Raw genomic sequence first — 24,625 nt, forward strand, 5'->3', positions numbered from 1 at the left:
CCGTCCTTTCCGCTCATCACTTCCCTCCCTCCCTGACCCTCCTGCTCGCCACCTCCCCTCCCTCCCTGACCCTCCTGTTTGCTGCTTCCCTCCCCCAGCCCTCCCACCTGCCTCTTCCCTCGCCAACCCTCCCACTCGCCCACCTTCCTACTCGCCATCCCTCCCGCTCCCCACCCTTCCCACTCACTGCCCCTCCTGCCTACTGCTTCCTGCCACCCACCCTGCCACCTCCCTCCTGCTCACAGCTTCTCTCGCTTGCTTCCTCCCTTGCGCAGCCTCTCTCCCAAATTCTCACTTACCAGATAGCTGGGGCTCGGGAGAGGGAGTTGGTGAATGCGAGGGTTGGAGAGCAGAAGAGGTGGTGAGTGTAGGATCAGGAAGGGAAGCTGCGAGTGGGAGGGTCAGGGGAGGTGACAAGTGGGAGGGATGGGGAGGAAAGCAATGAGTAGAAGAGTTGATGAGCGGAGAGGCAGTAATCAGGAGGGTTGGGAGCAGGAAGCAGCAAAAGGGAGAAATGGTGAGCCAGAGAGGTAACAATCGGGAGGATTGGCAATCGAGAAGATGGCAGGCAGGAGGGTGGGCTAGCGGGAGAATGGGGGAGCGGGAGGGTCAGGGTGCGGGGAGGTGGGAGAGCGGGAGAATGGGCGAGCGGGAGGGTCAGCGAGTGAGAGGTTCAGGGTGTGGGGAGGTGGGAGAGCGGGAGAATGGGCGAGTGGGAGGGTCAGTGAATGGGAGGGTCGGGTGTGGGGAGGTGGGAGAGCGGGAGATTAGGTGAGTGGGAGGGTCAGCGAGTGGGAGGTTCGGGGTGTGGGGAGGTGGGCGAGTGGGAGATTAGGCGAGTGAGAGAGTCAGCGAGTGGGAGGGTCGGGGTGTGGGGAGGTGGAAGAGCGGGAGATTGGGCAAGTGGGAGGGTTAGCGAGTGGGAAGGTCGGGGTGTGGGGAAGTGGGAGAGTGGGAGCCTGGGAGAGTGGTAGGGTTGGCGAGGGAAGCCGTAAGAAGTGAGAATTGACAAGCTGGAGGTGGGAAGTGGCAAGCAGGAGTTACGCGGAAAGAGTTAGTGAGTTGTTAAGAATTAGTAAGTGATGAAGGCTGAGATTTTGTGTTTGCAAATCGGGACTGCTGCGAGTATGCGTAAAATCCAGCGTGATGATGTCAGGTCATGAACCCAGCGTTAACACGCCAGTTTCCCACCATATGGCAAGCAAGCTGGCACCGAAATTCGCAGCCCGCCCACCACTTAAAAAAAAAATCACTAATGGCAACCTGAGCTTGTTAATAAGCTAATTGACCTGAATATTACACTGCCCATGCCATAATACGGTTAGCAGGGGCAGGGGTGGGGGGAGTGAAAGTGAGAACTTGCTATTTAATTGCCTGATGTGAAAAAGTGGGAAGGGGGTACATCCTTTGGGAGGTGCTCTGTGCGCAAGACAATACCCCCACTTTGTGCCTCCTGCCTGGCCTCCCAAAACCTGTTCCCCCTACCCCACCCCCTTCCCACTTAAGTATCCCGGAGTTAGCTGAGTCCAGGATCTATTGCTCTTCATCCTGGGATCTATTCGCTGTGTCTCCTGCCAATGCAAGATGGCCTCTGGTACCTGTCTGCATGCATGGACTTGGCCACGGATGTGCAGAATCCTATGTCATCATTTGCAGGAGAAGCCGATCACCCAGGTTTCTGAGCCCTGCAGCGAGCGGGCAGTCGGGGCACGGCCTCCCCCGGCAGAGGAGGCTTCTGTTTCCAGAGATGGGATCGGGGAGCGATGGGGACGGGGAGGGAGGGGGGGATGATGGGGCCGATGGGGACAGGGAGGGAGGGGGAGACGATGGGGACGGGGAGGGAGGGGGGGATGATGGGGACGGGGAGGGACGGGAGAACGATGGGGACGGGGAGGGAGGGGGGGATGGGGAGGGAGGGGGAGCGATGGGGACAGGGAGGGTTCTGATCCACCCGGTGACGGCCGCAATTCCATTTGCAACCCCGGGGCTGGTTCCTCCCAGCGCAGCACATTCAAGCACCAACAGGGCAGGCTGATGATGGAATACCGGCTCAATTACACACCATCCCTTCCACACCACTGAGACCTGCAGCTACGACAAGATGGTTTACTGGAAGAAAGGTGCCTTTCCAAAAGAAGGGGGAGAGAAAGCGATTCTGCTGCCGGTGCTGTAATATTTGCAATTCCAGGGCCAGTGGTCATTGCGCATGTGCCCTGCTGCACATTGCCCCCCCCCCCCCATAAAGATGGCGGCTGCACATGCACAGTGTTGGCAGCAAATGCTGCTGGGCCTAGTTGTAGTCCCAGCAGTGCCCACTACTGAGTTCTGGCGCTGCTGGGGGCCGCTAGATTTGTCAGCCAATCAGATTTTCCTCTGGCTCTGGAGGGCGGGGCTTCCTCCAACTGAGGGGCAGCAAGTCCCATCCTGTTCATTTAGGCTGGTCTCAGTGTGTTATCACTGTGGTGCCGCCTTTTTTAAAGCCTGTCAGTTCGTGACCCACTTTTCTAACAGTTGGGGGGTGGGCAATATGCCCTAGCACCCCACCCCCTTATAAAATCCAGCCCTAACAGTTAGTAAGAGGGCTTTTGGGCTGGTTAGGTGCAAGGCTGCCAATAGCTTTTTAATGTAAAAGCTACAGGTCAGAAACCTGGGAACCGCACCTCCCTCCCCTCTCTTATTAGATGGCTTCTTATGAGAAAGTGATTTTTATTTAGCATGTTTTTGTTTAGCACGCTTTTTTAGGAGCACATTAGGAGTGCTAAACAAGGGATAGCTGTACTTCAAGAGAAACCATCTTATTGAACAGTTTGTGCTGTGACAGTTAATCCACTTTCTTTACGTCATTGGCATATACTCCATCCCCTTTACTGTCTGGCCTGTTCTTCCTGAGCACATTTAATCCAAGTTCTTACCTCCATCTTTGTTTTGTGTCTTTCACTGCCCTACGTACCCAATGTGCAGGAATGCTGGTAACAATCTAGTTGAAGTGAAGCCTGTCCCATTTGAATGCCTTCTCCTTCCCAGAATTTTGTCCCATTGTTTGACAAGTCTAAACCCTATCTATAGTCTGCCTTCATCCATCTAATTTGTTTCTGCCTGATTGTCCACGTGGGTCAAAGTGAGAGTAATCCTGAGATTACTAGGCTTGTAGTCTTGAAGGTTAGTCTAAAACCAAACTCCTTGAACTCTGTACGCAGGACCCCCATCCTTCTTTCTTGTTAACAACTTCGGATTCGTTTCTCTTCATTTCCAAAAGTTTTTCCGTCCGCTTCCTTCTTTTCCAAGACTCTGACGCCAGAAGGACAGCCTAATCAAACTATTTTCCCTCTTTAGTTATGAAACCCTGCACTTCTAAAGTACTTATTCTCACCGATAGTGTTGCCATTTTTCTCGCGGGTAATCTTTTGCTGCATGGTGTTGTGTTGAATGAAATGACTCAATGGAGTCCTGATGATTGATGGCAGTTGTGACTGATTAAGGCGCTATGAAGAGAAATGAGAAGCAAGACAAGTAATGCCAGTGGCTATCAGCATTCTGATGAACTCGTTCATCAGATTTGAAGGGTCAGAAAATGAGACTGCCTGATCCTTGAGCCTGAAAGCAGCACAATGGCTTTTGACAACTGCTGAGGAGCTCTGACACCCATGTGCTCTCAAGAGGCAGCATGGTGAACGGATATATTCCTATATGTCTATGACCGCTCTGCAGTTTTGTGGTGGGAGGGGCGAAGCCCAGGCCAGCCCGCCCGCTCTTGCCCCCAATTGAGCCTTAAGTGGCCATTTAATGATCGTTTAAGAGCTGTTTCCTGCCCAGCCTCAATTGTCAGGCAGGCGGAAGGAGTTCAGGGGCAGGGGAGAAGCCTGGAAAAGTGACCCTGCTCAGGCCTTGGGGAGGAAGTTGGGGGCTTGCCTCCATCAACAGCCTCCTTTCAACATTGGGCATCCCCCATCTCCACCACAAGGTCTTCCCTCCCCCCAGGTGCTTTCTCCCTCTCGGCCTCTCCACCAACACTTCAACCCTCCTCTGGCCATACCCCCACCATCCCTGGGGCCTCACCTCCCCTCCCTGCCCTGAGACCTCCACACTTACCTCTTCCTGGACACCCAGGACTTGGACTCTGGGGACTGACAGCCACCCCAGTCCTGTTCACTCCAGCTTCTAGCACTGCTGGGCCTCGAGAGCTGCCAGCCAATCTGCAGGGCAGTCGGTATTGGCAGCGATGAGTTCTCTGCCAACTCTTTGGATGGCGAGGTTGACCCCACCATGCTAAAAATCATGAATACTTAATACACTTTTCCCTTCTATTCCAATTTCCCCTCTAATTTTCTCTCCTAACTTCCTTCCTGACGTCATGACACCTGCTGGGATTCAGTTGCACTGATGTCACAAATACATAGGAACACCAGAATTATGAGCAGGAGTAGGCCATTCAGCCCCTCGAGCCTGCTCCGCCATTCAACTAGATCATTGCTGATCTTCTACCTCAACGCCATTTGCTGCACTATCCCCATATCCCCTGATATATTCAATATCTAGAAATCTATTGATCGCTGTCTTGAATATACTCAACAACTGAGTCTCCATAGTTCCCTGGGATCGAAAATTCCAAAGATTCACCACCGTCTGAGTGAAGAAATTCCTCCTCATCTGTCCTAAATGACCTACCCATTATTCTGAGATGGAGACCCCTGGTTCTAGACCACCCTGGGTGTGGAGGGGGGAGGGGTGGGTGGTGGGAGAGTGGGGGGCCCAGCCAGGGGAAGCAACCTTCCTGCAACTATCCTATCAAGTCCTATAAGAATCTTGTATGTCTCTCATCCTTCTAAACTCTACAGAATAAAGGCCCAGTCTCCTCAATCTCTCCTCATACGACAATCTTGCTACCTCAGGAATCAGTCTGGTAAACCTTTGTTGCACTCTCTCTATGGCAAGTATATCCTTGCCTAGGTAAGGAGACCAAAATTGTACACGATACTCCAGGTGTGGTCTCACCAAGGCTCTATATAATTGCAGCATGACATTTTTACTCCTGTACTTGATTCCTTTTGCAATAAAGGCCAACAAACCATTTGCCTTCCTAATTGCTTGCTGTACTGCATGTTAACTTTCAGTGACTCATGAACAAATGCATCCAGGTCCCTTTGGACATCAACACTTCCTAATCCCTCACCAATTAAGAAATACTCTGCATTTCAGTTTTTCCTACCAAAGTGGATAAACTGACATTTCTCCATATCATATTCCATCTTCCAAGTTCTCATCCACTCATTTAGCCTGTCTCAGTCTCCTTGAAGCCTCTTTGCATCCCCCTCACAACTCACATTATCTTGCCTGGAAAGTGAATTTTGTTTGGTTGTGGAACATACTGTCCTAGTTCTATCCTACCAGGTCATGAATACGGGCTCAGATCCAACAGAAATCATGGGCGAATGATAGAAACCCTAACTGAATTTACTCACTTCCTCAACCAAGGATGTTGAGGTTAATTGTGGTGCCTCCACTGTTGCCCCAGTTGATGTTGGCTCTACCACAAATACAGTGATACACCCACCCTCTGAGACAATACGAGAGCCCAGTTGATGTACTGTCGGAAATAAAAACCTCTAGAACAAAAAGAAATGATATTGCTTGTAACCAGAATGCAATAGCTGTGACTTGCACCAATGTGATGAATGGTGGTAGTTAAGCAAAGGGATGGACATTTTCAAACTTTTAATGGTCTGAAGATGACCAATCTGGATTTTTCTGAATAAACTGGTATCAGCCCAAGTCAGACCATTTTGGAATTTAACTCTGGTTCCATATCTGTTCTTAAATGATCATGTTAAATGCTTTGGAATATTTTCTGTTGTGGTAACACATTTCTTAAAGGATGTCCTTTGTGAATAACATGTCAATTGTTCTCTTGTAGATATCGTTCTACACCGATACACTGTGGCCCGTGTTATTTGGCCATATATGCTTTCCATAGCTCTAACGTACTTCATCACACTCTGCCTGTTTCCTGGATTGGAATCTGAAATTCGGAACTGCACTTTGGGAGAGTGGCTGCCGATTCTCATCATGGCCATTTTTAACCTGTCTGATTTTGTGGGAAAGGTAAGAGCTTTGAACTCTTAAGACTGTCCTTCCACATTAGTTTTGCCAATGGTACCTATACTGAACATTTAAAAAACACTGCTCATGTGGACATCATCATATTGCTGTTTGAGGGAAATTTCTTGAGTGAACTGTCTTTCTATATTACAACAGTGACGACACTTCAAAAATACTTCTATGTAAAGAGCTTTGTGATGTCCTGAGGTAATGATAGGTGCTAAATAAATGAAAGTTTTTATTTTTCAGCAGATAAAGAATGCTGCTTCTTAACTACAAATAACAATCTTAATCACACATTGGCATAATAAGCTCTCCTAGTTTTCAACCACTGTCGTTACACTAACTTTCAGATGGCGCCCATTAGCCATTGAAGCTTTGCTCACATTATTTGTGAACATATCGCTTTTTAAATTACAGCTTATTATTCTTTATTGATCATCTGTAGATCTGAATAGATTTTTAAAAATTCATTTGTGTGCCGTAGGCATCACTGACATTTATTGCTCATTCCTAAATGCCCTTGAGGAGGTGGTGGTGAGCTGCCTTCTTGCACCGCTGCAGTCCCTGTGGTGTAGGTATACGCACAGTATTGTCAGGGAGGGAGTTACAGGATTTTGACCCAGCGACAGTGAAAAAACGGCAATATATTCCCAGGTCAGGACGGTGAGTGACTTGAAGGAGAACTTCCAGGTGGTGGTGTTCCCATGTGTCTGCTGCCCTTGTCCTTCAAGATGGTAGCAGTCATGGGTTTGGAAGGTGTTGTTGAAGGAGGCTTGGTGAATTCCTGCAGTGCATCTTATAGATGGTTCACACTGCTGCTACTGCGCTTCGGTGGTGGAGGGAGTGAATGTTTGTGGATGTGGTGCCAATCAAGCGGACTGCTTTGTCCTGGATGGTATCAAGTTTCCTGAGTGTTGGAGCTGCACTCGTCCAGGCACATGGGAAGTATTCCATCAAATTCCTGACTTGTGCCTTGTAGATGGTGGACAGGCTTTGGGGAGTCAAGAGAATAGTCAGAGAATGTATGCAAAGCATTGAAATTCTTAATGTCCAACAATTCAATTCCCATTGATTTCTCCAGTGTCTATGAATTTCCAGTCAGTTAGAACACCATAAGTTTTACAAGTGGATATAAATATACTTTAACATCAAAAAATGGATACCGTGGATATAAAGTATTTCAGAACTTTAAAGGCTGTTGATAAACCGCTGAAGATACTCTCAATGCTTTAACACATTTTAATTATTATTCTATTTATTTTGCCTACAAAAGAACTGTGATTGCACTTCAAAAAGGTCATCCATTGGTTGTGAAATCTTCCTGGGGACATGATAATGTGCTACGTAAATGCAAGTTCTTCCTTCCTCCCTCTCTCCCCGCTTCTCCAGAGCAGTGCTGTTGCATATCCCAGTAACCTGTTGTTGCTGCTTAAAGTTAAGCTGCGTGTAGTGAAGAGAGCAGCCCGACAACTTGTGAATGTGGAACTGAGCCACAGACTATGCAACATCTCTTGCAATGCCTATCGCTAGAGGAACCCTGCACTGTTGCAGATCTTGCTGAATTCAACAACAAGGTGCAAAAATGTGTCCAGTTCTGGCTGGGCCATGTATAGACTGTCCATGGACATGATAAGAAGAATAAGTGAAGAGAGCAGCTATGGTGACATTAACCTAATCCAGGATTTAAGTAGATGAAAAAGTAGCTGATAAATTTAGCAAAAGAATTGGGATAAAGAGGCCTCCAGCAATGAATGGCAGCTTCAGCAATGCAGCACTGTTTCAGTACTGCATTGGGGTGTCAGCTTAGATTCTGTGCTGAAGTCCTGGGGTGGGCTATCAACCTGCAACCTACTTAGTTAGAAGCAAGTTCACCAACTGAGCCAATCTGTCACCAAGCTGGCATGAACATGAAGGGCCAAATGGCCCCTTGTGCATTAAACATTCAATGATTCGATGGTAATGTAGGAGGGTATAATGAATAATTATTATGAAGTATTACCATTATCAGTCCCAGTCTGCCACTTTAACAATGGCGGAGTTGAAACTCAACATGCCAGTGGAGCCAATAGTAGATTTTTCATTTTTTTTGTAAAAGTGCTCAGTTTCCAAAATGTCCATCTTTGTTATGTTATGGCACAATGGATGGTAAATGCCGAGCTGCTCAAATCCTAGAGGGAAACTTGAAACAGCTGCCAAAATGGTTTTTGAAATTTGTATAGTATGAGGAGTGATTCTGAAATCAGGAAGTGATGTCCCCGACTACTTGTGTTTATTTTATCATAAACATTTATTAAAAGAATAAAGAAAAAACAAATAAAAACACAATTACACTTAAACACACGAATGGCTTCACACAGTAAACAGTACTTTAAAAAAAAGAGTTCCACAAATCTTAGCTTAACTACCCTCAGAGCTAACCTTCCCCTTTTCTGTTCAGCAAATGTTCTTATAGATTTTAGAATCTATGGAAGTCCAGTTATTTTTACCACACAGTGCTTCTTCCTTGGGATGTCATCTGAGGCTGGCAGCAACTGCTTCTTTCTGTCTGGCCTTATTGACACTGTCTTTTGAGAGTTCTCACCAGCTACCCTGCTGTGTCTTAGGAGATCTAAGCAGCTACCCCCTCACATAGGCTTCGTTATTTCCTTAAATGCATTCTTTCCCTTTAATCTCTGTTATCTCAGTCAGTCTCTTCAGAAATACTTTTCTCCCAGAACCCAGAATCAATTAAATCGATCTTTACTTTAGCTCAGACTTGTAAAAACAAACTTGTCCTATCTTTACCTTATTTCCTTGCACGTTTTTTGCAACCTGCATCTATCCCCTTTGTACTGAAACAACTCGATTCAAAATTATTCCTGTTATTGTTTTATGTAAACTCTGATTGAAGTTCCTCTTGGTTCATTAACATATTGTGATGAAAATATAATAATTTTCATAATATTGTGATTTATTGTAAAGCTAGGTTAATAGTGGGGTTTGGGTTAATTTCTCTATTTGGATGTGTGTGTGGGGATTTAGTTGAATTGGAGGCAGATGGTCTGAAGCTTTTGAGTCATCAAGTTTGAAATGCTAAATATGTAAACATGACAGAAGTTTTAGAATGTGTGTGAGAAACATTTGCATTTTTAGATAAATTAGGTTAGTTTGAATTTCAAAGAGATGGCAAAATATTACACCTAGCCATAGGAGGCTAAACCAAACAGTGTGTTTATTTTCCCCAAAGGTTACTGATAATATGAGTACTGTGAAAGATTTATGAGAAAAGTAAAGTTGCAAAGACATATTGGAACAATGGAATTTACATTAAAAGGGAGAAACATATAAAGGAGATGAGGTTACGAGTAAAGGGGAAGACATTCTAAGATCTACAAGATCTAGAAAAGCCTCCAGCCTCTTCAAGTTGCTGTCTACAGGAACCGAAGTTCACAAAACTCACTTTGAATCTCCCTGTCCAGGGTATTGTGTGCTTTGCCTGGGCCTGTTGAAATCTATGTTGTTTTACTGTTGCCTTAACGGGGGTATAACTGGGAGCCAGATTAATTAGGGGATTTAGGAGTTATTATAGTAGTAATTTGTAGGCCTATGTGCTTAAAATATTTTCTTTTATTAATAAATGTTTCATTTAGTTTTGTGAAAAAACCCCTAAGCCTCAGTGGATTTATTATTACTGAATTCAAGACACACATATCGAAATAAAATACAAACTGCAAAACAGTTGTGGCAGCTGTTTCCCACTGGGATTTGAGCAGCTCAGCATTGACCATCCATAACAATATCAAAAACACTGTTGGCTTTAGACTCTTGCCATTACTCCAGCTCTTAATCCAATTACAGCCTGACTTCCAGTACCTAAGAAAATATGCCAGGGTTATTACCAGAATTAAAGATTATAATTTCTTGTTTTCTTGACAGTTACATCAATCAAATATGAGCCCTGCCTCTGCCAGAGTGAGGTCTTAGCATTGCTAATGTGCCTGTTGCATGGAATCTGGAGCATTGGGACAAGTTGGGGAGTTATTAGGAATTGTAGCAGATCCCATCAGTCCCTCCTTCTTTACATCTATGTGTCGTGTGACTGAAGCACCACAGCCAAGGAATGAGACAAAGCCCTGGCAGAACCAGGACACACCTCAGCTCTGACTCCTTCATACCCCTGTCTATACTGTATTATGACTTGGCCACAAATGTTTTTAACTTATCCTGCTCCTTCATTAACCCCTCTCACACCTGTTCTTCCTGAATTTGTTTGAGGTCAAATGCAGGGTTTGTATTAATGTCCATCTTCTTCTAATACTCAATGGTACAAAGTCAAAATATTTCTGCTTTTGTTTTCTTCATTCATGAGATGGGTGCATCTTTGGTAAGGCCAACATTTATTGTCTGTCTGCTCTTGAGAAGGTGCTGATGAGCTGCCGCCTTTATCCCATGCCAGTTTTGATTAGCAGAAAGCAAAGAAAGGATTGCCATTATATCTAACAAATATACAGCAAAGTAATTTGGTACTGGCTCGAGATAGGGCCACCAACCTTCCAGAAGGACCCAGGAGAAAAATCAGAGAGGCAGTAAGAAGAGTGGTGTTTTTTGTTTTAATTTTCTTTGAACACTTCTGTTTATTAATTGTAAAATTATTGGAGAAAGGGGAGAAAAGGCTCTGTGACCGATAGTCAAGCACCATCCAACTGCGGAGCAAAGAGGCTTTTCTCTTTCCAGTTGGCCAAGGAAAGCATTCAGCTATTTGGATGGACATCTTAAGTGAGCAGTGGTAGGAGTATGGGGTCGGGACAGTTGGAGGCTGGAGGTCATGTGATGAAACCTCCAGGAATACTATCAAGCAGAGTTGGCAACCCCAAGGTAATGTATAAACGAACATCCGATCCTCATGTAGTGTACATACTAATTCATTTTACATTATTTTGTGAATGAGATTGCGATGGACTCAATGAGCCGAATTTTTGGTCCTGAACCGGGAGCGGAGAGGCTGCAAACCTGACTTGGGTTTGTGCCCCAGATCTTTGGATTTTCATTCTGGAGGGCAGTGTTAAGTAGGGGTCAGGCCTACAGTACCTGGAAACAGTGCAGAGGCAGCCACAGGCAAGGAACCCTTTGGCGTTGCGAAAATTAGGGCTAATCAGTCCTATACAAGGCCTTGGATAGTTGTGCCCCTGAGCATTGTCACTTGACACTTAAGGACTCACAACTGAAATAACTTTTCTCTGCTTTGGAGTATGAAAGTGAAACCTGCTCATTTCTCAATACCTCTTTTTTGTTTGTTGTCGTAGATACTCGCAGCTTTACCTTATGACTGGAAGGGAATTCATCTCCTCATCTGTTCCTGCACCCGGGTTATCTTCATCCCACTCTTCCTCCTGTGTGTGCTCCCAAGTGACCGGCCTGGTTTCAATCATCCTGCCTGGCCTTGTGTTTTCTCTCTGCTAATGGGGATTTCAAATGGCTATTTTGGCAGTGTGCCAATGATCTTAGCAGCAGGCAAAGTCAGCCCAGAACAGAGAGAGCTGGCAGGTAAGCAGCAGCAACGTTTGACTTACACTGGGTTTCTCTGGGGAATCAGTGAAATGAGAACATTGTGGTTACCTTAGGCAATTATTGTGATTGCCATGGTGATCTCCATGGGTCTCAACAGCAATAGCTAATTGACTTCCTGGTCAACTTGTGGTGTTCTCAACTGATAAGATTGATCAATTTATTGATTGTTGTTTTCTGCAAGTCTTGTATTATTCACTCTGTCCCACTTGCCCAGAACAAACCAATTCCTAGCACTCTGATTCATAGACAGAACACTGCTCTTAAAAGGGGAAAGAGAGTCAAGAGGAGTCATTTCAGATTAAAGTAGCCACTAACATCCATGAGAAGAAAATGTATCAGAAATATATCCTAACATCCATGAGAAGAAAATGTATCAGAAATATATCCTTAATATTTTTGCAAGACAACCTTTCAAATCTGTTGTCTGTCAGAGATGGGCTGTTCCTGTTCTTCACTCTAAAGTTGATTTGTTGATATCACTGACTGTAGGGAGCCCCCTAGAGCATTTGAAAAGGGGCCGCAGGTCCAAAGCAGCCAGAGACTTAACCAGGTGCTGTCCAAACCCAAGTGAAATGTCCCCACAGTAGGGCAGGGTCCCAGGGTAGGGTTGCCAACTGTGATTAAATGTATTCACATGACTTGCCTCCGTGCTCCAGCCATTATTCAATCAACACATCCATCCTTGTGACGCATGGCCTTCCTATGCCAATTGGAAAGCAAAAAGACTCATTACCCAATTGGATGATGCTTGACTGTCAGCCAAACAACTTTCTTCCCCTCTATTTTCATTATTTTAATATCTGGTAAAGAGAAATGTTCGAAGAAAATGACAAAACAAGCAACCTTTTTTAATTTCCCAATGATATTTCTCCAGGGTTGCACACAGCAGTGTTCTGGAAATTGATCTTTAACTCCTGGAGACTCCAGACCAATCCTGGAGGGGTGGCAACCCTACCCCAGGGCCACCACCAGGCAGAGAAATCGGAATGTTGTTTTTGGGGATGAAATGATTTTCAGTGCCCAGAAAATCACAGGCCGTGCGTTCGCACTTAGCCCGATACATGCTGGCTACTTGCAAGGCTCCACTTGCCTTGCAAATTTGCCCTTCAATATAAGTTTTGCAATATTACTGGGACAGGAGTTTGCACTACAACAACTTACATTTATATAGCACCTTTAATATATGTCAACTTCCCAAGGCACTTCACAGGAATATTAGCAAACCAACTTTATCACTGAGCCACATAAGGAGGTATTAGGACAGGCGACCAAAAGGTTGGTCAAGGTAGGTTTTAAGGAGCATCTTAAAGGAGATAAGAGAGTCGGAGAGGTCTAGTGAAAGAATTCTGGAGCTTAGGGCCCAGCATATGAGGCAGAGCCACCAATGGTGGTGTAATTAAAGTTGAGGATGCTTAAAAGGCCAGAATTAGAGTTGCACAGATATCTTGGAGAGTTGTGGGACTGGAGGAGATTATAGGTATAGGGATGGGTGAGGTATGGAGGGATTTGAAAACAAGAATGAGAATTTTAATTAAGCAGGGGACAATGTAAGTTCAGTGAGCACAGGGTGATGTGTGAAAAAAAATCCCCGTTCCCCACTAGAGCCATTCCACAACCAATGGATCAGATCTAAGACCTGCAGAGTTGCCACATCCAGTCATGAATGGTGATGGACATTTATACAACTAACTGGAGGAGGAGGCTCCACAAATATCTCCATCCTTAATGGTGGGAGAACACAGCATGTCAGTGCAAAAAACAAAGCTGAGCATTTGCAACCATCTTCAGCCAGAAGTGCCGAGTGGGTGATCCATCTCGGTCTCCTCTGGAGGTCCCCTGCATCGCAGATACCAGTCTTCAGCCAATTTGATTCACTCCATATGATATCAAGAAATGGCTGAAGGCACTGGATACTTCAAAGACTGTGGGCCCTGACAATATTCTGGCAATAGTACTGAAGACTTGTGCTCCAGAGCTTGCTGCACCCCTAGCCAAGCTGCTCCAGTACAGTTACAACACTGGCATCTACCCAGCAATGTGGAAAATTGCCCAGATATGACCTACACAAAAGGGAGGACAAATCCAACCTGGCAATTATCATCCCATCAGTCTACTCTCGATTATCAGTAAAGTGATGGAAGGGGTCATCAACAGTGCTATCAAGCAGCACTTGCTTAGCAATAACCTGCTCACTTACACTCAGTTTGGGTTCAGCCAGGGTCACTCAGCTCCTGAACTCCTGAACCATTGATTCAAACTGAAATGGGGATGTTTGCTGATGATTGCACAGTGTTCAGCACCATTCACGACTCCTCAGATACTGAAGCAGTCCATGTTCAAATGCAGCAAGACCTGAACAATATCCAGGCTTGGGCTGACAAGTGGCAAGTAACATTCGGACCACAGTAGTCCAGGCAATAAACATCTCCAACAAGAGAGAATCTAACCATCACCCCTTGACATTCAATGGCAATACCATCACTGAGTCCCCCACTATCAATATCCTGGGGGTTACCATTGACTAGAAACTGAACAGGACCAGCCATATAAATACTGTGCCTACAAAACCAGGTGAGAGGTTGGGAATTCTGCGGCAAGTAACTCATCTCCTGACTCCCAAAAGCCTGTCCATGATCTACAAGGCTCAAGTCAGGAGTGTGAGGAGTGCAACTGTAACAACACTCAAGAAGCTCAACATCATCCAGGACAAAGCAATCCGCTTGATTGGCACGCCATCCACCACCTTAAACAATACTCCCTCTACCACTGTGCACACTGGCAACAGTATATACCATCGACATGATGTACCGCAGCAACTCACCAAGATTCCTTCGACAGCACCTGCAGCGACTCACCAAAGCTCTTTAGACAGCACTTTCCAAACCCATGCTTCCCATCTAGAAGGATAAGGGCAGCAGATAGATGGGAACACCACCACCTGGAAGTTCCCCTCTAAGTCACTCACCATCCTCACTTGGAAATATATCGCCGTTTCATCATTGTCGCTGGGTCAAAATCCTGGAACTCCCTAACAGCACTGTGGGTGTACTTACACCACATGGACTGCAGCTGTTCCAGAAAGCAGCTCACCACCACCATTTTTAACATTCTTTCATGGGATTTGGCCTTCACTGGCTGGGCCAGCATTTATTGCCCATCCCTGTTGCCCTTGAGAAGGTGGTGGTGAGCAGCACTGTGGGTGTACCTACATCACATGAACTACAGCGGCACAATGAGCCGTTGCAGTCCATGTGGTGCGGGTACACCCATAGTGCTGTTAGGGAGGAAGTTCAAGGATTTTGACCCAGCGACAGTGAAGGAACGGCAATATATTTCCAAATGAGGATGGTGAGTGACTTGGAGGGGACCTTCCAGGCAGTGGTGTTCCCATCTATTTGCTACCCTTATCCTTCTAGATGGGAACCATGGGTTTGGAAGGTGCTGTCTAAGGAGCTTTGGTGAGTCGCTGCAGTGCATCTTGTAGATGATACGCCCCGCTGGCACAGTGGGCCAGTGGTAGAGAGAATGAATATTTGTGGAACATCATCAGGGCCCATAGCCTTTGCATCTATGATGCTGGGGAGCTCCAGAGGAGGCTGAAACGGGTCATTTATTTGGTACTTCTGGCTGAAAATTGTTGCAAATGCTTCAGCCTTATCTTTTTGCACTGATGTGCTGGGCTCCCCCATCATTGTGGATGGGGATACTTGTTCAGCCTCCCCCTCTAGTAAGTTGTTTAATTGTCCACCACCATTCATGACTGGATGTGGCAGGACTGCAGAGTTTAGATCTGATCCGTTGGTTGTGGGATCACTTACCTCCATCAATTGCTTGCTGCTTATGCTGTTTGGCACACAAGGAGTCCTGTGCTGTAGCTTCACCAGGTTGAAATCTCAATTTTAGATATGTTGGGTGCTGCTCCTGCCATGTCTTCCTGCACTCTTATTGAACCAGGGTTGATCCCTTGGCTTTGTGGTAATGGTAGAGTGGGGGATATCTGGGCCATGAGGTTACAGATTGTGGTTGAGTACAATTCTGCTGCTGCTGATGGCCCATGGATATCCAGTCTTGAGTTGCTGGATCTGTTTGAAATCTATCCCATTTAGCACGATGGTAGTGCCACGCAATACGATGGAGGGTATCCTCAATGTGAAGATGGAACTTTGTCTCCACAAAGACTGTGCCGTGGTCACACCTATCCATACTGTCATGGACAAATGCATCTGTGGCAGGCAGGTTAGTGAGGATGAGGTCAAGTATGTTTTTTCCCTCATGTTGGTTCCCTCACTACCTACTGCAGATCCAATCTAGCAGCTATGTCCTGTGGGACTTGACCAGCTTGTAGTAGTGTTACTGAGCCAGTCTTGGTGATGGACATTGAAGTCCCTCATCCAGAGCACAGTCCGCACCCTCGCCATCTTCAATGCTTCCTCCGAGTGGTGTTCAACATGGAGGAGCACTGATTCATCAGCTGAGGGGGGGTGTGCGGTACATGGTAATAAGCAAGCAGTTCCCTTGCCCATGTTTGACCTGATGCTATGAGACTTCAAGGGTACAGAGTCGATGTTGAGAATTCCCAGAGCAACTCCCTCCTGACTGCATACCACTGTGCCTCCACCTCTGCCAGTGGGACAGGACATACCCAGGGATGGTGATGGTGGTGTCTGGGACATTATTTGTAAGGTATGATACTGTGAGGATCACTATGTCAGGCTGTTGCTTGACTAGTCTGTGAGACAGCTCTCCCAATTTTGGCACAAGCCCCCAGATGTTAGTAAGGAGGACTTTGCAGGGTCGACAGGGCTTGGTATGTTGTCGATTCCAGTGCCTAGGTCGATACTGGGTGGGCCATCTGGTTTCATTCCTTATTGACCTTTTAGTGATTTGATACAACAATAAACAATGGTTTCATGGTCATCGTTAGACTTTCAGTTCCTAATTTTTATTGATTGAGTTCAAATTTCACCATCTGCTGTGGTGGGATTTGAACCCAGGTCCCCAGAGCATTATCTTGGGTCTCTGGATTACCAGTCCAGTCACTTCTCAAGGACAATTAGTGAATGGCAATAAATGCTGGCAACATCAGTAAAACAGATTATTTGTTCATTACTACATTGCTATTTGTGGGATCTTGTTGTGTTCAAATTGGCTGCCACACTTCCTATGTTAGAACAGTGACTTTACGTTAAAATATATTTTATTAACAGTAAAGACACTTTGGGACATTCTGTGATTGTGAAAAGCACTGGATAAATGCAGGATTGTCTTTCTTTTCCTCGCCTCCATAATCCTCTAAATTTGTTCCATGTAATCACTCCATTCTTTTACTGTCCTGCAAATTAGGGGGCAACTTTCATTTCATAAACCTATATATATATATAAAAATTCAGTGACCTTGGATTAGTGAGGGAAAAATCAGCCAAGAGTCCTGCCTGATTTGTGCCATCCATTGACCTCTGCTGCTAGTGTGTCTTTGGGTGAGGTCATAGGACCTGGATTGACTCTGATGCTCCACCGAGTTGAGTAGTCCGTCACTGTTCACCCTCAAATCTTACATTAGAATAATCCCCTTACATTTATTGGGCCAGTAACATGTGGCACCAATATCAATGACTGCTCGCAAGGCCCACTCAATTCTTGGCCTGCAATGATGCTGGGGTCAGGAGCTTCACATTTGACCAACAATCGAAGTGTGTGTGTCTGGCTTCAGTGACGCGTTCTCACGGTGGAAATACTCTGGAGGGAACCCTGGTTTCCTAAGGATTTGCTTTGGAGAGGGTTTGCTGCCATTTCCTTTGGAGCTGCCATTCTTTGGAGAGCCAGCAACATGATGGGAGCGTGTGCAGGTTCACAGAATGAGCCCAAAGCACTGCCCTGGGACTAGAATGAATGATTATTTCTAAAAGGAACAGCAAAAGGTCAAACCAGTGTCCTAAAAAGGCCCAAGTTGACGATTGTCCCCTCTTGCAATGACATCATCCACCCCTTACATGTCACCATAACAAGCACCTCTAGAGTTTTTTATAAATTCTTTGATGGGATGTGGGAGTCACTGGCAAGGCCAGCATTTGTTGCCCATCCCTAATTGCCATTGAACTGAGTGGCTTGCTAGGCCATTTCAGAGGGCAGTTAAGAGTCAACCACATTGCTGAGTGCCACATGTGGGCCAGATCAGGTAAGGACAGCAAATTTCCTTCCTTGAAGGACATCAGTGAGCCAGGTGGGTTTTTACGACTATCGATAATAATTTCATGGTCACCATTACTGAGACTAGCTTTCAATTGCAGATTTTATTAATTGAATTTAAATTCCACCAGCTGCCGTGCCCAATATATAGATAGGTCTGCGGCCTAGCAACCATCTCCAGGTAGATCGTACATCTGCTGAAAATATCCATTCCAAATTGCAGGGCTGCCAAGATTGTAAATGTCGATCTTGACAGTTTGCCAATCAGTTAGAGTGACGCAGTTTACAAACTTGTAACTATGAATTTGAAGCTGTGTTTATTTTGAGAATGATATATGCATCAAAATGGAATGAAGTAAGTTTGGCAGAATGAGTGACTGATGTCAATGTGAAAGACTGACATTTGTCAGGTCTGATTGACAGGGTGGAAACATGGCTTTTGTTATAGTTTAGATGAAAGCTGCACTCGTTCCTGAACAACTTGATAGATTTCAACCCAAACAGAACCCAAAACAAGTCTTGAATTTTAAGTTAGCATTTGTTGGTTACTTTCTTGCCCACTCCAGCTTTTTATGGTGAATGCAAATTAAAGACTCGGAAGCCTCGGCTACTTTCTTATTTAATTGTACAATAAAACATTCTGGGATCACAGCTGAATGACCATGTCTTTTTCTGGTGGTCACTATCATGCTGAAGTAATGTTAGAATCGGCTCCACTGTCAACTATTAACATTGGTGGACAAAACAGCAATTGCTGCCATTTTATCGGCATGACTATGGGCCAGTGAGGCTGGTTCCCAGAGCTAGGTCCTATCCAATAGGGGGAAGGTCTCTGATCAGGAAAAAAACTGGCAAGTGCTCTTATTTTGTGTTGAGATGGTGCCTTGAAATCTGCTCAGAAAAATACACAAGGAATACAAAGGATCGAAGCCATAGAGGGATTTGAAAATTAACTGAGAATTTTAACATCAAGGCATTGTTTGACTAGGAGCTAATGTGGGTCAACAAGCTTATGGGGTAATCAATGAGCAGGACATGGTGCAAGTTAAGATAAGGGCAGCAGAGTTTTGGATGACCTGAAGTGCTAAAGTATCCTGCTTGAGAGCTTTCACTGCCTCTTTCTTTACAGGTAACACCATGACTGTATCCTACATGTCGGGACTAACTTTAGGATCTGCAGTGGCCTACGTCACGTACAGCCTGACCAGTATGTCTCATACTTCATGTATTCACACTGAAACAATCAACGCTTCTTTCACCACAGGATTCTAAGCAAAGACTCTCTTCACATTCTCACTAGGGGTGAGCAGAATCTCCAGAATTTCAGTTCAATAGGCCAAGTGACTTGAATAAAACATCCAAAAGTTTTGTGCTCTGCCCGCCTCCAAGCTGTTACCCCGCTGTGGGGGAGGGTTGTGATGTTACTTCCTCTGCCCATAGTGCTGAATTTTTACAGTCACGTTTAAACAAGAGCTGTTGAATTTGAATCTATCCCTTTACTGTTTAATCATTTCTTTGTCTTCACTGATCAGTTTGATATTCAGGTCCTTCAGCCATATGTGGGATGGTTCAAGTATCTCCTCCTGAGGCCCAAACTGAGGCTAAATGCCTCCCCTGGCTAAACTCAGACATATAAAGGCACGTTGTTTTGTAAATGAGCAGAGGTTAAATTTGCCCGGTTACATTAGTGATGAATTTCTTGATTTATATAACATTCCTTTGTACTCTATTTAACCTGTTTAAAACAAATCGTTAACCCACTGAAGAATCTCATATAACACAACTTAGTGTTTGTCACAAATGTACCTTAGGACAATTTTAGCCCTCTGATTTGATATTCAACATTACTCACAACATTTGTACACATTTGTGCTCAAAACGCATGAAGGATTTTGAAATAGTAAAAAAGGAGAAACTGTTTCCAATGGTAGAAAGGTTGGTAACCAGATTTAAAGTTCATTGACAAAAAAAATCAGAGATGGTATGAAGAAAAAAATTACATGGCAAGTTGTTACGATCCAGAATGGATTGCCTGAAAGGGTGGTGGAAGCAGATTCAGTAGGCAATTGGATAAATTCTTGAAGGAAAATGATTTGCAGGACTATAGGGAGAAAGCAGGGAAGTAGGACTAACCAGAAAGTTCTTTCAGATAACCAGCACAGGCACAATGGGCCAAATGGCCTCCTTTCGTGCTCTGTTCTTAAGTATTTGAATGATTTTAGATTTCTGAGATTGACACAGCAATAACATCCTAAAATATTAACAGGTAACTTAGAGCTTTACTAGCTTAAAATATTGCTTCCTTTGTTTCTACCTAACTAACAGATCATTTTTATTCAAATTGTTTGTGGTGGGTATAGACCTCTCATAAAATCTGACTTATATACATACATAATATATATAAATCCTTTATGGATTGCTTGAGGAATGTCTCTGTATTTTCTCTATTCTGCTTCTACCTCCATTGACCTCATGGCCAGAATTTTACGTTTGGCATGTGGGCGCGCGCTCAACATGCCCGAGTGTAATATGACGTCGGGCGTGCGTCCTGACATCATCACGCACTCACGTGATATTTCATTCAGCGGGTGGGTGCCAGAGGCAGTTGCATGCCCACTGATAATTGAAAGGCCTATTAAGGCCTTTGACAAGATAATTAACTTGAAATTCACGCTGCCCGTCCAACCCAACGGTTGGTAGGCAGACGAAAAGGCCAAGTGGCCTTTACAATTTTTAGGAAACCTCATCCATGAACAGGATGAGGTTTCCTAAAGCTAATGCACATTAAATAAAAACTTTATTTTGAAATTAAAAACATGTCCATCTCAGGTGGCACAGTCACATGAGGGGACATACTATCTTTATTCAGTTTTTAAAAAAGCGCTTCAGCCTCCCTGAGGTGCTCCGTGCCTCGGGGAGATTGAAGCACTCTTTCGCGTGCATGTGTGACCGCACGCCAGGCCCGCTCTCCCCCCTCCCCCAGCCCGCACAGGTAGCGCTGAGCGCTGCCGCTCGCAATCCACACAGGGTCAGCTTCCCGACTGCCCCCACCCGCTCCCGCTGAGCCTGCCTGACAAGGGAAAAACTCTGGCCCATGTCTTCTGAAGGTGTTAACTTTTGCTGATGTACAGTTCCAGCTCCCTGCTACTAAGATTTGCCAACTCGGGTTGGACATATCCCTGGAGGTTTCATCACATGACCATCTACCGCCAATTGCCCTTTGCCACACTCTTGCCATTGGTCACCCGACATATCAATCCTCATGGAGCACCTTCCTACACCAATCGGCAAGTCAGTATACTCTTTATTACCCAACTGGATGATTCTTGACTGTCACAACCACAGCGAGCCTCTAGCCCATTGATTAGTGACTATGTTACCTGTTAAACTGATGACCAAAAATAAGTCTTTCCTCCTCTATTAAAATAACAAAGTGAGCAATGACATCTTTGTGTTAGCCATTGAGTTGGGGCAGGAGTTACAGCTGGACTTATAACAGACAGTCTATTTTACAGAAAACAGAGTATATTTAAAGAATCTCCATGAACCTTAGCAAACAGAACTCATGGTTGAAGCTACAGCAAAGTCTTCCAAAAAGATAAGATTGTTTCTGCAGAAGAACACAGTGAGTGGAGGATAGTTACGTAATGCCGATTATGTGTGTGGAATCAATCCTGCTTATTTACAGAGGAATGATTGATGGGGAAACATCCCAATCATCTCCATTCTGATCGGGACTTGTGATGTCACTATTTTTTTTACAAAGTTGTGCTGTCACCATCTGAAAGCTGATTTGATAGAGAATTAGATAAATACTTAAAGGAAAATATTACAGTGCTATGGGAAAAAAGCAGGGAAATGGGATTAATTGGAAAGGTCTACCAATGAGCCAGCCTGGAGACAATGGGCTAAACAGCCTCTTTCTGTGCTGTTCCATTCTATTATTCGATATAGCCTTAAAATAAATAAGACCTTGCCTCCTACCGATAAAAGTGGCTCCTATGAGTGCGTAATTCTCTTCCTTTGTTTACTACACAATTCTTCATGGAAATGCTTGGCAGCTCAAACTTGAAAGGACAAGTCATGAAACAGCATGTGCAAGAGTTCTCCTTTGATTGATGCTGCATTAAGATGTCCTTTATTTTCCTTGCAGGGTAAATGGAGAAATGCTAAAGGGTATTTATATCATCCAATGGAAACATTGCTTGGTGCGCGTCATCTTAGACACATTAACTTGTATCCCCAACCTGTCTGGGACTTGGTTCCTGTTCTGCCCATCCTACAGGATTGGATGGGATCATCTATATGGACACGAAAAGCTTCTGAAGAAGCTGGAAGAGGAAGTGTTGCCCAACAGAATCATGGACATGCCTTTCTCTCGACTTTTCTTAAGACTTTAAAGAGTCCTGAAATTTCATCTAAGAGTGCCTGCTCATTGTTGTTTTGTCTGCCAATGCCAACTGTTTATAATTGTGTTTTTTCATTTACAGAGTGGAACTGTTGTCCCCTTGAGTGCAGCTTTCTTAAGCAGCGTGGAAGAAGTGGGTGTGGGGGCCTGTAATTCTATGGTTTAATATTCTGTAGCATTTTTCAGATAAAAATCTGAATGTGAATTTGTTTAAACCGCTAGTTTCCTGAACTGTGGTGTTTTATTCTCTGAGGACTCCATCGGCATGTTTGCACCAGGTTTCAAGAAAAGGCCACCAAAAATTATGCTTTTATACATTTCTCAGAGTGTACCTGAATATGGCTTTAATCTTCTTCCCTGCATTTTGTTTGATTATAATGCAGTGGAAACCATTGATAGTGAGTGAGATTATTTAATGTGAACAGCTGTGCAGCTGAACACAGCAGCATTGTGGTTTGCTTAAAACCGGAGTGCTGATGTTTCCTTACTTAAAAGACAATGGGACATACCTCCCACATCAAACAAAAGTTATGCGTCTGTCCACAAAAGTAATCTATCTCTGTCTGAATTCATTAATTACACTTTGTAAAGACCTTCATTGCAATTCATCTTCAAGATAGGGTCAGTCTCAGATTAGAAAGCTTTGATGAAGGATACCATTTCACATCAGGATCCTGTTTAAAGTTAGCCACGTTCGTTAATCAGAAGCCTTTTTTAAAAAGGGGAAGCTAGATAAACACAAGAGAAAGGAACAGAAGGTTATGGGTGAGATGAAGAGCAGTGGGAGGAAGCTCATGTAGAACATAAACACCAACATGGACCAGTTGGGCTGAGTGACCTGTTGCTGTGCAGTAAATACAATCCTGAAGCTTCATTTTAAGACTTCCTGCAAATTCAATGACCTGCTGGTGATTAGCCCCATTAACTGACTAGCAATGTGGTGAAACTTTGACACAGGAAGCAGGATTTATGGAACAGGATTCTGCTGTACATATAATTAAAAACTGTTAAGTGCCAATAAGAAACCCAACGTTCTGTCGAAGGGTCATGAGGACTCGAAACGTCAACTCTTTTCTTCTCCGCCGATGCTGCCAGACCTGCTGAGTTTTTCCAGGTAATTCTGTTTTTGTTTTGGATTTCCAGCATCCGCAGTTTTTTTGTTTTTATCTCTGTGAGAAAAGGTGTAATCATTACCCTCAAACATAGATCTGAACAGTATGTATAGTATTTGGTAGGAGTGAGTGTAGGTTTCCATGTAGCTGTGTGACGTTAGAATGAGAATTAAAACAGCCTCACAGCACTTCTTTGCTTCAGAGTACCTTTCACTTTTTGACTTTTTATCAGTGAGACTCAAAAAAAAAAATCCCAAAATACTGAAGCCAAACTAGAAACGGAACTCTTTGACAGAATCCAATCTAATAGTTATTTGTGTTACAATGAAACTGAAGTGTAGGTGTGGCAGTCTAAATGATTGGCTGCTGAAAAGCCCCAGACACTATATGCTTATCGTAGAGACTCACTCCACCTGACAGGAATGTGCCACATGTCTTCTACCTGACCTACTAGGGTTGCACTTCATAATGAAAAAGTATATATCACAGCAAGATGAGGTAATCTTGTTTGGTTTCTGTGCACTGGTAGACCATCATTTTTGAACAAGTGTGCTGAAGATTGGGTCAAATGAACCATAGAGACAGTTTTTTTTGTCCCATAGGGGCCTTATGTTGTGCAACACTGCCTTACAGGACCTGCCACATCCACTAATGTCTCTGGAGACCAACGGGAGAAACCTTTAATTTTAAGTGCATCTGCCAGCTGTTACTGTTGTGTGTCAAGTGCTGTCTTCTCTTGTAATCTTTCCTTGTGCCTTGAAAGCTATTCCAGTTTTAAGAAGTAACAAGTATGAATTATGAAGCCAGAACCGCAATACTGTCCAACACTGCAAAGATGATTAACATGTTTGTCCTGGTGTCAGTTGCAAATCTTCATGTGGAACTGGCAACCTCATGGAGTGGGTGCAGTAAATGGAGCAGATGCAGTCAAGGGGAAGCTAGATAAGTACATAAGGGAGAAAAGAATAGAATGTTATGCCAATAGGGTTAGATGAAGTAAGTTGGAAGGATGTAGAGCATAAGCACCATAATAGACCAGCTGGGCCTACAGGCCTGTTTCTGTGCTGTAAGTACTATATAAATTTATAGCATTTGTGTCCAAATGTAGAAAACGGTGTTTTTGTTGTCAGTTTCAGATAGTGTTAATCTGCCAGATCTGATCTTAGAGATCAAATATGAGCAGTAGAGGCCATTCGCTCCCAATTGGAGTAAGAAACCTCACTCCTTACCCTCCAGTAAAGATGCAATGATCACCAGAACAACAACCATAATA

General features: G+C 44.5%; 1 protein-coding gene across 1 annotated transcript in view; it reads left to right on the forward strand.

Annotated features, from left to right (window-relative positions):
• Positions 1-22,455, forward strand: part of slc29a4a (solute carrier family 29 member 4a) — a 141,999-nt gene extending 119,544 nt beyond the window's left edge. The window contains exons 9-12 of the mRNA XM_041206883.1: positions 5,912-6,099; positions 11,382-11,622; positions 18,962-19,134; positions 21,986-22,455. Coding sequence (XP_041062817.1) covers positions 5,912-6,099; positions 11,382-11,622; positions 18,962-19,104 — 572 coding nt within the window. The 3' untranslated portion in view covers positions 19,105-19,134; positions 21,986-22,455. The remainder of the gene's footprint in view (positions 1-5,911; positions 6,100-11,381; positions 11,623-18,961; positions 19,135-21,985) is intronic.
• The last annotated feature ends 2,170 nt before the right edge of the window (positions 22,456-24,625 follow it).

Source organism: Carcharodon carcharias, chromosome 15 (assembly GCF_017639515.1).
Source record: "Carcharodon carcharias isolate sCarCar2 chromosome 15, sCarCar2.pri, whole genome shotgun sequence".
Taxonomy (NCBI): domain Eukaryota; kingdom Metazoa; phylum Chordata; class Chondrichthyes; order Lamniformes; family Lamnidae; genus Carcharodon; species Carcharodon carcharias.